At 46.1% G+C, this 16083-nt stretch overlaps 1 protein-coding gene across 1 annotated transcript; it reads right to left on the bottom strand.

Moving 5' to 3' along the window:
- Nucleotides 1–320: 320 nt before the first annotated feature.
- On the bottom strand, nt 321–13426 carry ZCCHC24 (zinc finger CCHC-type containing 24). Its single transcript, XM_048505839.1, has 4 exons — nt 13410–13426; nt 10052–10190; nt 7510–7674; nt 321–566 (listed from the first exon to the last, which is right to left on the bottom strand). Exons 1-4 carry the CDS (start codon nt 13424–13426, stop codon nt 453–455), a joined length of 435 nt encoding a protein of 144 aa, XP_048361796.1. The 3' UTR covers nt 321–452.
- Nucleotides 13427–16083: the final 2657 nt, after the last annotated feature.

Below are 16083 nucleotides of genomic sequence, written 5' to 3'. Positions count from 1 at the left end.
TATACCTCTTTTAACACTGCGATATTCATTCCGGGCAGGATACTGGAATTGTGTAAACAATCAACAGAAACCACGAGTGGTTCTATCAAGGACACTTATGGTCTTAATCCCATAACAGCAAGTACTACCCCACTCCCACTGGTTTCAACGAGACTTCCGCCAGGCGCCTCACCAGCCTCGTGAAAAAGACCGGAGGACCCTTCCATAGCAAGAGCTCGGTGACGGACACCCTGCATCGGTTTCATATACATAAAAACACCGCATAGTCCTATAAATACAACTTGCATGTATCACATACACACGGAAAGGGTTACATTCTATTAAAGGTAAGGCATATTATTAGTTTATTGATAGGCAATATTGGCAACGTTTGCGGCTCTCATCCGCTGTTTTCTCTCTGTGTGCTACGAGAGGATCTCGAAAGGCGGCAAGCAGAGGTGATCCCGGTTGGTTCATTGCACACGGCGGCAGTAGTAGCCCAAGACTTTGCATTTCTCGCACAGGTGTTGAGGGTGTTCTTTACTCTGATCGGACACATCAAGGCCGTCGGGCTTTTCTAGGGGTCTCTACACAAGGGGAGAAAGCAGAGAAGCATTTTTGTTAACATTAGAACAGGAATAATCTGCGGACCGCTTTTTACACGGCGTGCAGGAAATGGTGCAAAGGTCCAGAGAATTTTCGTAGAGGGCTGCTCGAAAATTCGTTGTCGATTGCTTGTTGTACGGTCACGATCTTTTACGGAAACGCTAAAAAGTGAGGTCGCCTTCAGTATGAGGCCGGAACTTCTTCTCGAATTACAACAGATCTCTAGACTACAAAGATAAGTTTCCCTGACAATATTCAGGAGATGGCTTCTACTACCCCACAATCCCCACTAAGCCCCCTCCATTCTGAAACTGTGCCCTCAAAGGCGCCACCTTCCAACTTCCAGAGCCAGAGGTGGCCCTCCGGGGATGGGGCGGTATAAAAATCCAATAAATAAATAAATAAATAAAAAGACAGATCCCCTCAGAGGTGGAGGGTTTGCGCTCACTTTGTTTCCAACCCCCTCCCATAGCATCTTGAAATACCACCCTCTCAAAATTTTCTCTGATACAAGCATTGCTTTGAATTCGTACTAAATATGCTTGATTAATCAATGGCTGAGATAGTTAATAGGGTAGAATTAATGTAATTATAACTTAAAATGAAATATAATCAGAAACTTGGGATGTACTAACCTATACTTTGATGAATTAGATTGTGTATCATATGTTTTACTAGCTGGAAGTCCACTTTAATACACTATTCTTCTTTATTTTTATTTTTTTTCTTTCTTTATGTTTTTATATAATTTTCTTTAATGTTTTATATGCCTTCAATTATGTAAACATAACCTGAAATTGTATCTTTTTTTGTATTTCTTCTTTGTTTATTGTACACTGTGATTAAAGAAATAAAAAAATGAAAAAAAATGAAATACCCTCTGAAATAATATTCCTGAGGGATGGGCTCTGAAGAACAGGATTTTTGAGGGAATTTACTGTTGCCAAAGTAACATTTTTAAAAATTGCACTCAAATCTCCAGTGGCCAATCAGAAGATTTGCTGGACAAAAGCGCAACTTTCCCCACCTTTTCCTGAAATACTTTGGTAGGTTCTGTGCACCCACAAGCAATATGTTCGGGACCCCAACTCTATAAGGCAAACAGTTAGATGGATGCTAATCTTCTTGTCACAACACAGAAAGACCAATACCAGACTCTTGGGGTGAAGGCTTATGAAAAGAAGGCGTCTGACAGCGAGGAAGAGAGAGGGTCATAGGCATGGGCAGAGTGTAAGATTAGCTGTGATGTCCAGAATCCATGGAATGTATTTTACTCTTTGTGCATTGTGGTATCTGACCATCGCCAGACCAGTTAATGAGAACTAGACGGCAACATCTGTTGGGCTGACTGTAATGCAACATTTCCGCACATGGAGAAAAGGTGATGTTTGCCAGGTCCTTCCTTCCACTTCAGACTCTCCCACTCTTTCAGGGGATTCCCAGTCACCCCAGAAACAGTATTTTGGGAAGGATGCAGAGGTGGGATCCAGCAGGTTCTCACAGGTTCCCGAGAGTAGGTTACTAATTATTTGTATTATTGCCGAGAGGGGTTACCTGGTGGTGATTTTTGCCCACGTGATTTTTGCCTTAGATTACGCATACTCCTCTCAACAGTAGTCGCATGGCGAGCTTGAAGCAGGAGGTGCACCCGGCGTGCATGGCAGCCCTAAGCCCTCACGTGCACTGGTTCCATGCAGGACCAGCGCGAAGCGGCTGTGTCCACATGCCACAGCCCTGCCCAGCAATGCCCGCCCGGAATGTGGCCATGCCCCATACGTGCCCGCTTAGGCCATTGGTGCTACGCCACAGTTTGAATCCCACCACCATGGGAACTTGTTACTAAAATTTTTGGATCCCACCACTGGAAGGATGTCTGGCAGCAACTATGCGAGAGAGGCAAGAAAGTCCGGTTGCATCTTCTGTCAGTGGCTGATTACCTACCGGCGCTGGGGTGTGTGGTGGGACCAGAATTGCATCAGGGCAAGAAATCTTGTCCCGACAGGCTTCCTCTTTGCAGTATGCCAAGAGAGGAGGCACATCAGAACAAAATTTATTGTCCCAATGTGCTCCCTCTTGCCCTGCGCATGCTTCTCGCTTTCCCCGGGGAAAAGTGAAAGCACTTCTGGCGTGACTTTTCATGCCAGACCAGAGCAAGGCCAGGGAATGCTGGCAGTGGACAATTGGCTGGTGATTCACGGCCACAAGGATTAAATCAGTCACTGATCCTTTCCACACAAGACACTTTAAAATGTTTTGAGGCAGGAAAAAAAACGTTCTGTGTTATTTTCACCCCCGCGCATTTTAAATGAATGTTCTTTTAAAACGATTCTTTAGTAACAGTTTTCAAAATGGCTCCATTTGCCCGTGCAATCTCTTTAAGGAGTCTTCCCCCCTTCCCTGAACTCCCCCCTCACCACAATTTTGTGAGTTCACTCTCCTCCCCCTTGCCTGTTTTTCCAAGCATTTCAGCAGAGTTTCAGCAAGTTTCTTCTGCTTTGGAGGACCTTGGGAGTATTAGGAGTGGGTGGTGGCTAATTTTTGACCAAGATGGACTGTAGAAGAGGTTACAGAGGGATCTCCAGCACACTTCTGTGAAGCATAAAGATTGGCCTGGCGATACTCAAAACCAAATGGGAGAAATCACAAAATGGTGGCCAGGAATTGTTTCAAGGGGCTGAGTTCGGACATACATCATGAGTAAAATAAAGGTGACCAGATGGTCACCTTTGTGGTGAGGACAAGCGGGTGAAGTGACCCGGCCCGGCAGGCGGCATGCGCGTCCCGGATAGCCACAGAGGTGTATTGTTGCACTTCTGGGAGGCTCCCGTTTTCCCGCCCTGTGCAGGAGGCCGGAAGCGGCGCTTAGAAGACATCGCTTCCTGCTGACGTCTTGATAAGGGAGGCCTGCCGCGCTGCCTTGCACCCCAGAGAGCAGTCGCGACGCAGCCTTTCAAGCTCGGGACACTTGAAAAAACCCGCTGGACGCGGGACAAATTGTTTTAAGGCGGGACTGTCCCGCCAAAGTGGGACATCTGGTCAGCCTATGGTAAAGGGGGGTGGGGATTGAAAACATTACAGAAACTTTTTCAGGGATTTGTGTGGAAAGGACCATTGATTCCCAAGGTTGTGGGATCTGAATGGACTAAAGCTGTGGATGTCAAGGGCCTCCTTAGAAGAAGGGGCAAAATTGTTATTTTCTGTTAGTCTAGCTCAGGGGTCTGCAACCTGCAGCTCTCCAGATGTTCATGGATTACAAATCCCATCAGCCCCTGCCAGCATGGCCAATTGGCCATGCTGGCGCAGGACTGATCGATAATCCATGAACATCCTGAAGGCTTTACATTATGCCCAAACCCTGGTCCTAACTGAAAGCCAGGAAGAAGTGACTTCATCTCCTTCCACCTGCCATACTCCATGGATTCTTCCCATGTTATGTCTATTGGCACCGCGTCTTCCCCACACAGCCTTGGGTATCCAAAAGGTTCCTGGGAGTCAGATCTGGGACCCCTGCGTGAGGGGGAACACTGGCAAGATTCACACACTCCGTACTTTCCAATGTCAGACTGTCATATCAAACCCAGTAGTTCTCTTTTTGTTTTGTTTCTGTCCGGCATAGACAGAACGAAACTCATCTGCCCACTGAATACTTCACCCTCAAAAGGCGTTTATCACAACTGATGTAACGCTTAAGATGTAAAGCTCTTAACTTTAGGAGGCAGACTCTTATACAGGCAGCCAGGGAAAACGACACCAGGAAATTCGGGACAATAGTTGCAGGTGATATGCGCTCCCATTCGTACTTGATGTCTAAGTACGAATAAGTACCCACAGACCTGGCTTTCCTACTTTCAGAACCTTTTTTAGGATGCAAGCAGTAATTACCCTTCCCCTGATTATCTGGGCCTTTCCCCACTTTTCCCTCGACGCCCGTCATGTAGCTGTAATTCCAAGCCGCAGCGGCATCGGGCGTCAATAAGCCGGGTGTCCCCAGCTTTGCAAAGGCGCCCGAGGGATTGCCAGCGCTGAGGGCGCCAACAGCAGCTTGGCGTTAGGCGACTAGCTTTATGCGCCGCCCTCTCATGGAAGTGCCGAGGGGGGACCCGCTTTTCTCACCTCAAGTAGCGCCAGGCTTAAGGTAAGTGGGGAAAGGCCCTCTGTTTTAGAAAATACCCCGGTTTGGCCACCTGTTTCTACAACTAAAATAAAGTCATTAATTGAACAACTAAAACTCCACAAAGCCCCTGGCCCTGACGCAGCTCCTCTGGAACTTTACAAAACCTGTATAGATTGGTGGTTTCCCATCCTGGCAACCCTATTCATCACAGTTGACAAAACAGGTATTGTCCCCTGTTCCTGGACCAATGTGGTCATAACCCCCATCTTTAAAGAGGGAGACTGCACATCCCTGGCCAACTTCTTTCCGTTTCTGGGAAGCTATATGCAAAACATCTTCTAAACAGGCTGGCTGACTGGGTGGAACAAAATAGGATCTTGGGCCCGGAACAAATTGGATTTTAAAAAGGCAAGGGCTACTTTAGACCAGTGGTTCTCAACCTCCCTAATGCTGTGACCTTTTAATACAGTTCCTCATGTTGTGGTGACCCCCAACCCTAACATTTATCCATTTTACAGATGGAGAACACTGATGCAGAGAGTCTTTGGCGACCCCTGTGAAAGGGCCGTTCGACCCCCAGAGGGGTCCCGACCCCCAGGTTGAGAACCACTGCTTTAGACCATTGTATGGTCCTTCATTTAATATCCTCAAAATCCCAATTTCTTTACAAGATTTTTGGGGTACCCCACTGTGTTCCATATGCTGTTCTGTGTCTCGAATCAGGACAGAGCCTGTTGGAAACCAGAGTGTGGATGACTACTTTAAAATTCTGGTCTCATCTCACCAATTTAGCCCTCTCTGAACTGCAATTTTCTGAATTGTGGAAATGTATAGAGGCCAAAATAACCACTTTAGGTGTCTCCTTAGAAACCTTTTTTATGCAATCTGCAAATGAAATTTGGCTATCCCTAAAAAGAAGGCTACTGGACCAGGAATACCAGTTGCTGTTGAGTGTAGCCAGGACATCTTGCTATCCTGAAATTAGCCCCACAGCTAAATATCTATCCCAACTCTCAGAGCCCAGGGGAGAAACGGAAAGGGGAGGGAGAGAGAGAGAAGGCGGCGAGTGGAATGCTGTGAGTGAGAGAAGCATCTGGAATGGAGGAAGTTGAAGGAGGGGAGCACTCAAGCCAGAGGAAATGAGATTTGGGGTTCATCGCAATGCTCCGAGGGGCAAGCCTACAGGAGAATAGTGCAGGGGCAGCTTGCAAGGGTGGCGGGTGCTCAGAAGATGGGAAGAAGAGAGTCAGGGCAGCGGGGACAGTGAGCCTGTTGTAAACTTGTGGCTCAGAAAGCTAATGGACCCTACAGTAGCACCCTATGGCCGAGGGGGGCAGAAGCGAGCCTGCCATCCCCTTTCGGAAGGACAGGAAGGATGGAATTAGACCCCAGTGACGGCCCTGGGGAGGCAGAACCAGTGGTGGGATCCAAAAATTTTAGTAACAGGTTCCCATGGTGGTGGGATTCAAACTGTGGCGTAGCGCCATTAGGGCGCTAGGGCCGGGGACACGGCCGCGACAGTGGCTGGAGCCACAGCCAGTGAGGCGAGGCATTCCCTGGGTGGCGGGGCTGTGGCTGGAGGATGCAGCCACTCGCCCGGAGTCCCTTGGGCAGGAAAGCGAATGCGCTTGAGCGCAGGCTGCCAGCCTGCGCCCGGTGCACCTCCTGCTGAACTGCTTCAAGTTCTGCACTACTGCTGAAGGAGGGCACTAACTAAGGCAAAAAATCACCTTGCTTAAAATCGCAATTGCGTAACCCCCTCTCGGCACACACAAATAATTAGTAACCTACTCTCGGGAACCTGTGAGAACCTGCTGGATCCCACCTCTGGGTAGAACCCCACAGTTTCTTTGAGAAGCTTGCAATTCCAGTTCATATTTTTTCAAGCATATTACAGAAATCACTGGTAAGACTTCACAGGCAAGAATGAAGAAAATTGACAGGAAGAATCTCAATTCGTTTGAAATGTGGTGTTGGAGAAGAGCTTTACGGATACTGTGGACCACCAACGAGACAAAGAAGTGGGTTCTAGATCAAATCAAGTCAGAACTCTCCCTGGAAGCTAAAATGACTTAAGTGAGGTGATTGTCCTTTGGTCACACTACGGGAAAACTAGATTCACTGGAAAAGACATCAGTAGGAAAAGTTGAAGGCAGCAGCAAAAGGAGGAGACCCAACATGAGATGGACTAGACCAGGGGTGGGCAATTATTTTTTCCATGGGGCCGCATAAGAAACAGAAAATATTGTGGAGGGCCGGGCCAAAAGGCTGAACTCAATTCTGCATAATATTGATTGTATTTCTTTATATAAAAAAGCAGTAAATAGCATTGTTTTGACAAGCGGGCAAGACTAGTATATGTTAAAGTTATGCAATGAAAAAGTGAGGTTGCCTTCCAAAAAATGTAATTTATTCACACAAATTTCTCACAACAATGGTAGACAAAATGTTAACATTTTTTACTATTTGTGACTCATACGGGCCAGTCAGGGTCATCCAGCGGGCCGGATGTGGCTTGCGGGCCGTATAATGCCCAGGTCTGGACTAGACTAAGGAAGTCCCTTAGTTTGCAAGATCTGAACAAGACTGTTCATGATCGGTTGTTTTGGAGGTTGTTAATAGATAGAGTTGCCTTAGGTCAGAAGCGGTTCATGGAACATAACACACACATGCACACAATTTGCACACACACACACACACATATACAGTCATCAGAACCTGGATATTCTAGACTTTGATATCAGCTCAGTTTTCAGCTTCTTCTTATGTACGCATTTAACCGTTCAAAGTTGCTGCTACAACAGCCCTACCTGCTTATGAGGATAGACGTTAATGTGGCACTTGATACATTCTTGTCCCATGTTGGCCCAGGAGTTTCCACTCATCCATTTTCTCTTGCACTTGGGACATTTGTATTCACCGAAACAGCGTTTTTTCCCCTGGTACGGAGTCAGTCCTTCTCCTTTGGGACGGGCCTAAAATACGAAAGAGGAGAAAAAAATGTGTATATCCATTAGTATAAGACAGTCTAGGATCCAAAGGTCTTCACGCTCGTTTCCACATTCCCCATGTCATTTCCCGCCTTTTCATGCGGCAAATCACTTCAGAAACTGAAAGGGTTTTCTGGTGTCACAGCAGGCAGAATGTCTGTTTTGAAAAGTAAGGCTCCAACAAGCCCTCTGGCTGGGTGCAGCCTATAGTGTCCCTCTTCCTTTCGTTCCAGCCGTTCCAGCTTACACCTACCCTGTTTCCCCAAATATAAGACATCCGCTGAAAATAAGACGTAGCAGAGGTTTTGCTGAAGTGCAAAATATAAGGCATCCCCGAAAGTAAGACGTAGCAAAGTTTTTGTTTGGAAGCACGCCCGACGAACAGAACACAGAAAAATAAGACATCCCCTGAAAATAAGACATAGCACATCTTTGGGAGCAAAAATTAATATAAGACACTGTCTTGTTTTCGGGGAAACACGGTCGCTGGGGAGTGAAAACAAAAACAGCAGAACAAACCTCTGCAAATGCTATGAACAAAATTGGATGGTTCAGGTCAGTATTTCTCAGATCTTCAACCTGAGTAAAAGAATGGCAGGGGCTCGTGTTACCCAGTGTCCGGCTAGGGTAGAAGACATCCCTATGGGAACCCTGCAATCCGCCAGCAGGAGGGAAACATTTAACAGCATGACATCATTTCCGGGACAAACCTGGAAGTTATATCACACCACTCTAGGATTCATTGGAAGCCATGGTGTTAAAATTGTCCAGTGCTTTGACACTGTTTCTGGGTTGGGTTCACAAGGAAATGACATGTTGTGTTGATAGCGCCCTCCATGTCCCACCACCTCCCAAGCAGAGGCGGAGCGAGGAGGAACTGCGCCCCTGCCACAGTGCCGTTCGCCCCCGCCCTGGAACAACCCTCCATGTCCCCTCCGCAGCCTGGCCACGCCCCTTCCGCTGCTCTGCCTGGGGCGTCGCACCCCACCTGGCCCCATTGGCGATACGCCACTGCCCCCAAGTCTCTTGCTGAATGCCAGCTACCAGCTAGCAACCACAGCCAGTGGGCTCTGGTGATGATTTCCAGGATCATTAACTGACTGCTGTTATGCTTTTATTTACATCTTCAGTGAGTCAGCCACAAGAGGGGAGTAGAAGAGGAGAGCCAGAAGAGGTTGGATTCCAGCATCTAAACACCGGAATTGTTTTCTAAAGTTAGTGCAAGTGAAGGAAGACACCCCCATCCGGGGACTCTGCTCACCGCCCAGAGCCCTTTGGGGATAGGGCAGTATATAATAAATTAATAAATAAATAAGTAAGTACTGTATATACTCGTGTAAAAGTCGAGTTTTTCAGCACATATTTTGTGCTGAAAAAGCCCCCCTCGACTTATACACGAGTGAGGTGTATTTTAAAAAATATTTTAGAGTTTTTACTTTGTCAGCCACCAGGGGGCGCGGTTTTTAGGCTAGTGGCACCAAAATTTCAGGGTATCATCATGTATCACTCCTGATGATACCAGCCAGGTTTGGTGATGTTTGGTTCAGGGGGTCCAAAGTTATGGATCCCCAAAGTGGATGCTCCCATCCCCCATTGTTTCCAATGGAAGCTAATAGTAGATGGGGCTACCCTTTTGAGGGTCCATAACTTTGGACCCCCTGAACCAAACTTCGCCAAACCTGGCTGGTATCATCAGGAGGGTCTCCTAAAGATACTCTGAAATGTTGGTACTGCTAACATAAACAGTTATTGTTGAGACCATATTGTCCTTGTTGACCCTCTTTTCCACTTACAGAGCTACTTTCCTGTTTTTCTTTGAAATAAATATTCAAAAACGTTTAACCTACTGATGCCTCAATTAATGTAATTTTATTGGTAGCTATTTTTATTTTTGAAATTTACCAGTAGCTGCTGCATTTCCCACCCTCAACTTATATACGAGTCAATAAGTTTTCCCAGTTTTTTGTGGTAAAATTAAGTTCCTCGACTTATATGCGGTTCGACTTATACACCAGTATATACGGTAAGTAAGTAAGTAAGTAAGTAAGTAAGTAAGTAAGTAAGTAAGTAAGTAAGTAAGTAAGTAAGTAAGTAAGTAAGTAAGTAAGTAAGTAAATAAATAAATAAATAAATGAGCCTCCTCTCCCTGGAAGATAAGAATGACTGTTCACATCTCTCCAATTTTCCTTCCCCCACTAAGCATCTTTCTGTTGTTGTGAGGTGGCTTTTCTGTTTGCCGTGAATGTCAATATTTTTGGCTAGGTTCTTAAGCTGGGGAGCCTTTCCAATTCTGCTTGCTCCTATTTTGTTTTGAAACCCACAAGTGATATTTATACTGTAAGAATCCTGTCTCATTTCTTACTTGAAGAACCAACGTCAGGCTATTCGTGCTATGAGCAAGCCGGAGATATTTGTTTTGTAATATTTGCTTCAGATCAGGGTCATATGTGGGTGAATGGACTCTTTGTCCGGGGGTGGGTGCTAGGGTGGCTCTCAGCACCCTGAAGAGAAAAGATAATGCAGCAGAACAAGTTTGGTCAGGAAGAGGTTAATGTGCCCATTTTGCAGCTCCCCCCCCTTTTCCCAGGCAACTGAGGCAAAAATTATGTGCACATTTCCCTTTATATCTCCACAACCAAAGGGGCTAGAGACTCTGAGCATATGAAAAGTGGGTATTTAACAGCAGGGCGTGACATATAGGGGAGGAGGGGGATTCCCCACTCCCTTATGTGGGGCATAACTATGAGTGCGCTGTTTTTATCATGGTTCACAACACGCTTTTTGCTGATGATAAAGGCCCTTCTTGTTTGTCCCTCAAACGTCCAGAATTTCCCAACCTGAAGTTTATCACACAATTCACGTCCAACGATGGGCAGTAAACAAACAGGGAAATGTGGGAAACGTTGACTTTCATGTGGACCCCGAGGCCCAGATGGTTTGCGTTTCGTGTGTTGTCATTCGGTCATCCGACTCCTGGAAACTCTGAATCACTGCCCTTTGTGGGGCTGACTGTGTGAAGCTGTTGTCTTTTGAGGTTGCTAAACAGTCTCAGATGCAAACCTAACAGATGAGTGTTCCTCTGCCGAGGGCCGTTTCTCCCAGGGAGGGATAAATCCACCCACTGTTTTGGGACAGTTCTGCGATCCACGGGGTTTCTTGTCTTCGCTGATGATAACGCTGGAGTTTTGAATGCTGGAGTGTTGTGGCGTTGCTTATCATAACGGACACGCCACGATAGCTGCACAGTTGGGTATCAAATGCATCCGCAATAAGGTGCAACTTTGTTTTACAACTGGAGGTAAAGCATAACCCCTAGTGATAAAATAAAGTTGCATATTTAGTTGCAAAGGAGCAGCAGTGGCGTCGGAGGTTAAGAGCTCGTGTATCTAATCTGGAGGAACCGGGTTTGATTCCCAGCTCTGCCGCCTGAGCTGTGGAGGCTTATCTGGGGAATTCAGTTTAGCCTGTGCACTCCCACACATGCCAGCTGGGTGACCTTGGGCGAGTCACAGCTTCTCGGAGCTCTCTCAGCCGCACCCACCTCACAGGGTGTTTGTTGTGAGGGGGGAAGGGCAAGGAGATTGTAAGCCCCTTTGAGTTTCCTGCAGGAGAGAAAGGGGGGGATATAAATCCAAACTCCTCCTCCTCCTCCTCCTCCTCCTCCTCCTCCTCCTCCTCCTCCTCCTCCTCCTCCTCCTCCTCCTCCTCCTCCTCCTCCTCCTTCTTCATATTGCAGATGCATTTTAATGCCCTGACCTGGACAGCCCAAGCTAGCCCAATGTCTTGTGATCTTGAAAGTTGAGCCGGGTTGGCCCTAGTTAGTATTTGGATGGAGGATCACCACAGAGGAAGGCAATGGACATCCCACTAAACGTCTCTTGCCTTGATAAACCCTACTTGTTTGTTGTGAGGGGGGAAGGGCAAGGAGATTGTCAGCCCCTTTGAGTCTCCTACAGGAGAGAAAGGGGGGATATAAATCCAAACTCTTCTTCTTCTTCTTCTTCTTCTTCTTCTTCTTCTTCTTCTTCTTCTTCTTCTTCTTCTTCTTCTTCTTCTTCTTCTTCTTCTTCTACTACTACTACTACTACTACTACTACTACTACTACTACTACTACTACTACTACTACTACTTGGGCCCAATAAGTCAGTTGCAACATGACCCACTTTTCACCATCACAACCAAGCAACATATTTGGGAATGTGAAAAACAGGCTGTGTCAATCTTTAGTTTCTGTAAGGAACCTACCTAAAATCTTGGAGGCGGAATTGTTTAGTAGAAACGTAAACTCAAATAATCTGCCATGTGATTGATTTTAAATTGGTTATTAAAAAAAGAGGGGGGAGCAATTGCTTCTCGCCTTGTCCTGCAGAACTTGAAACTCTTGATCTACCCATCGCCTTTTTAATTGAGAGAAGATTTCAGGAGCAGGCAGCATTTGCAAGGCTTCCCAGGAAAATCCCAGGGAAAGTATTTTAGTTTCCACTGCCCACCACAACTTAGATTCATGAAGCTGGGGGAGGATAAGATATATAAGACTGTCAGTATCTGAGTTAAAGCACAGGCGGACCCAAAACTTCAAGGTAACCAGCCAGGCTTTCGTAGCCAGGAGATGTTGTCCCGCTTCCAGACAGAGTGCGGCATATGGAACACAATGTGGCACTCCAAATATTTTATGAAACTACCTGTTCTGGCTTTTTCTGACAGCACACCTTGACTTTAACATCCCAAAAGTTAATGCAACATCACCACTGGTCTCTTTCAGGGGGAGTATGTCCCTTTGAACAGTACTTGACGAAGGCTGATTCCACACTGGTCAACAAACACAGGTGTAGGGTGCTATGTAATCTGTTTTTTTTGGGGTGGGGGTGGGGGTACTTCGCACTGGTCCTGCTCCCAAAATGAGCCTGCCCCATTTTATTTTCCTCAATCCAGGTTTTTAAAAACATTGCTAAACTAGCAATCTTTTTGAAAAATCCCAGGTTGGAGCAGCTCCTGAGCGAACGGCCAGGCAAGAGGCGCTTCATTCCCCTGCAGGAGCAGCAGTGGCGTAGTGGTTAAGAGCAGGTGCATTCTAATCTGGAGGAACCGGGTTTGATTCCCAGCTCTGCCGCCTGAGCTGTGGAGGCTTATCTGGGGAATTCAGATTAGCTTGTGCACTCCCACACATGTCAGCTGGGTGTCCTTGGGCTAGTCACAGTTTCTCGGAGCTCTCTCAGCCCCACCCACCTCACAGGGTGTTTGTTGTGAGGGGGGAAGGGCAAGGAGATTGTAAGCCCCTTTGAGTCTCCCGCAGGAGAGAAAGGGGGGCTATAAATCCAAACTCTTGAAACTCTTCTTTTCCCTCCCTCACTTCCACCACCCTGTCCATGGTCAGGGAAAATCCACCTGCCATTGCCTGACTGTTGCAGGGAGGCCCCTTTTCCTTTTAAAAATTTTGCACTTGCATCTGCATAACTATGCAGGCGCAGCAGGTCGAATCGTGGGATGATCGGCAGGGCTGTAGGTGGCCACTTCGCACAATACCTGTATTGCTTAATAAACCCATAATGCTCGCCAGGTTTAATGCTATGCCTTCTGCCTTGTTACATGGCAGATTTAATAAGCAAGAAAAGGCTAAAAGATTGTGCCCTTGTAACGATGGCTCAGTTGAATCTCTGGCCCACCAATTACTACACTTTCTCAGATTCAAGGAAATCAGATCCAAGTATGTGTATCTTACCCCTTTACATTTACCATCTCCCCGATTTAATTAGATTACACTACTTGTTGGACAATCCTGATCCTTCTCTCTGTATGATAGTGGCAGGCTTTCTCCTGGAAATTACGAAACGCCAGTAGATTTCCTTTGACCTAACATTTATTTCCTGTATTGTATATGCTTTTAATCCGTTTTTATTATTGTTGTACTGTTGTCTATGTCAATAAAGTCTTGCTTCTTAGGCAGGGCTGTAGGGATTCGTCTCTGCAAGCCTGCGTAGCTACACACGTTTTGCTGGAAATTAAAAAAAAGAAGCCTCTCTGTGCGAAGCTGTAGCAGCAACCCCGCTTGTTTTTACGTGAGCTCCAATTGCTGCTTGCACAAAACAAATGTGAACAGGAAAACGGGTTCCTTTATCACCACTGCAACTTATTAAGCATTTGCTGTGGGGAATCGGCCTAGGATTCTCAGCAGATTCTCAACAGACATCCTTCGTTCTTGGGAGGATGCAGTTTGAGCATTGCAAACAGATGTTCCCTGTTCTGACTCTCCTCCTGCTTCCAGTATGTCTCTCTCCCCTGCCTGGTAAATGTCAGCGCTCACTTTGCAAACGCGAGGGTTTCATTCCAATATGTTCTGAAATTAAAACTTTTTAAATCCCCTTCCTAATATCAGAGTCACCAAGAGATTCCTCTACCAACGTGGAACTGGCATCCTGCCAGTCCCAGAAGACGCGTGATGGTTAAACTGAAGTTCAGACCATTTGGTCTCTCAGCACTTGACTTGACTAACTTCCTGCTGGGAGACGAAATGTGAAAAAGCTCCAGCTTCGTTGCTTCAGACCAGGGATCAAATTACAAATTGATATTTTGCTGTAGCCCTCGCAGAGCTGGCGTCCCCAGCTGTAGAAAAATGAACAAATGCCCCATTCTCTGAATAAACCTTAGCCTGGTTCCCAGATAAGATTTGAGCGTGTGTTGAAATGTTTCTAAAATTATCACACATTTGTCGTTCATTAGATGCCTGCGGGGAATAAATGTCTTTTCCCAAAGGCTGATGGTAACCCACAGAAGGCTAAATAGGCCAAAAGCCGCTGTGTTGCCTGTTCATATGAAAACCGTTCTGTTACGGGGAGGGGGCAGAAAGCTCGCAGAAGAAACATAAGGTTTTCAAAGGCTGAGGGGGTTCACCAAATCCAAATCCAAAACCTTTATTAGGCATAAAACCGGTGTGTGTCAAGAATTCCAAATACAATAAGAAGATCATTATTGCACAACTTGCAGAACACGGAGTAAGAATATAGCAACAGCTTCAGAGATTTCAACATTTGAGATATTTAGAAGCTTAGCCATTTTTATCTGATCAGAAAGGAGCATAAATCCTGTTGGTAGTACAGTTCTCAAATCAGTTCTGATGTTGTTGTATTTTGAACAGTGAAGCAGAATATGAGAAAGTGTATCAGTTGTATCAGGACAAAATCGACAGCAACGCTCATTTTGTGGGATATTAGAGAAGCGACCTTGAAGATGTACTGACGGAAAAGAGTTACACCTTGCTCTAGTCATGAGCCATCTGCAATTGTGATTAACAAGTTGTTCCAGGTATATAGCAGGGCTAGATTTCTGAGGGATAATCCCAAAGAATATTGGAGAGCAAGAGCTTTGCGCTTTGCTCAGGAGAAATTGATATTCTTGATCAAATAATCTAGTCTTTAAGCGATGGTAAATCTCCGGAGCGGTGAGCATTTGTAGGGCCTCCCAAGAGAAGCCCAAGGAAAAGATCTTTTTTTTCAATACATAGCCACCATTTCGAAAGCTGAAGCTCTCTCATTTCTAACTGGGACAAACTGTTAGGGTCAGTGCAGACGAGTGGGTTCACAATGTCAGGAAAATGTCTGATTTCCTTTGGGAGTTTCTGCAACGTTTTGGTATACGGTCCAAACAGTTAGAACTGCACAGAAAGTAAAGCAGGTGTTTGGCACAAAACCTGGTTCTAAAATCCGTCGGTGGATGGTGATAGCTCATGCTGTGTGGTGCTTGTGAGAATTTCTGAAAAATACATTCAGCACATTTGGTCTTGCTCAAAGCAGAAGATGAAATATTTATGCTGAGCTATTCTCTCTGTTTTGCTGCCTACGGATAACAAAAAAACCCCCTAAAGCAGCCCATTTCCGGTGCCTATAAAATAGAGCACTGTGTTTTTTTTAAAAGGGAAGAAATAGATTTGTTGGGCGTACAATATGGAAAGGGCAAGATGGCATATGGGCAGTGTAGTTGAACCAGGGAAAAGAACTTTGGGTAGTCTTATGTCCTGGAGACCTCAGATCAGACAAGCACACTCGAGTAGGATTTGAACTTGGGGTATTTGATAAGCTTAGGGCAGTGATGGCAAACCTTTTTGAGACCGAGTGCCCAAACTGCAACCCCAAACCCACTTATTTATTGCAAAGTGCCAACACGGCAATTTAACCTGAATACTGAGGTTGTAGTTTAGGAAAAACGGTTGGTTCCGAGGTGCGCGTTACTCAGAAGTAAGCTTGGTGAAGCAGCCGTGCAACGCTTCGAATGGGTGAATCATGACCCTAGGAGGGTTTACTCAGAGGCAAGCCCCATTGCCAGCAACCGAGCTTACTCCCAGGTAAAGGATCGTGCCCGGGGGGGGGATATGATTTTCTGCCCCCTCACACATGATGAAC

Source organism: Sphaerodactylus townsendi, linkage group LG08 (genome assembly GCF_021028975.2).
Source record: "Sphaerodactylus townsendi isolate TG3544 linkage group LG08, MPM_Stown_v2.3, whole genome shotgun sequence".
Lineage (NCBI taxonomy): Eukaryota > Metazoa > Chordata > Lepidosauria > Squamata > Sphaerodactylidae > Sphaerodactylus > Sphaerodactylus townsendi.
The sequence above is the reverse complement of the archived record's forward strand: the minus strand, read 5'-3'. Positions and strand labels throughout refer to the sequence as shown.

Excerpts from the sequence above, each read along its gene's own strand:
- ZCCHC24 (XM_048505839.1), bottom strand. Across the intron at positions 7,675-10,051 it reads GCCTGACGTTGGTTCTTCAA|GCCCGTCCCAAAGGAGAAGG; the intron begins GTAAGAAATGAG and ends TTCGTATTTTAG. Across the intron at positions 567-7,509 it reads ACGTCTATCCTCATAAGCAG|AGACCCCTAGAAAAGCCCGA; the intron begins GTAGGGCTGTTG and ends CCCCTTGTGTAG.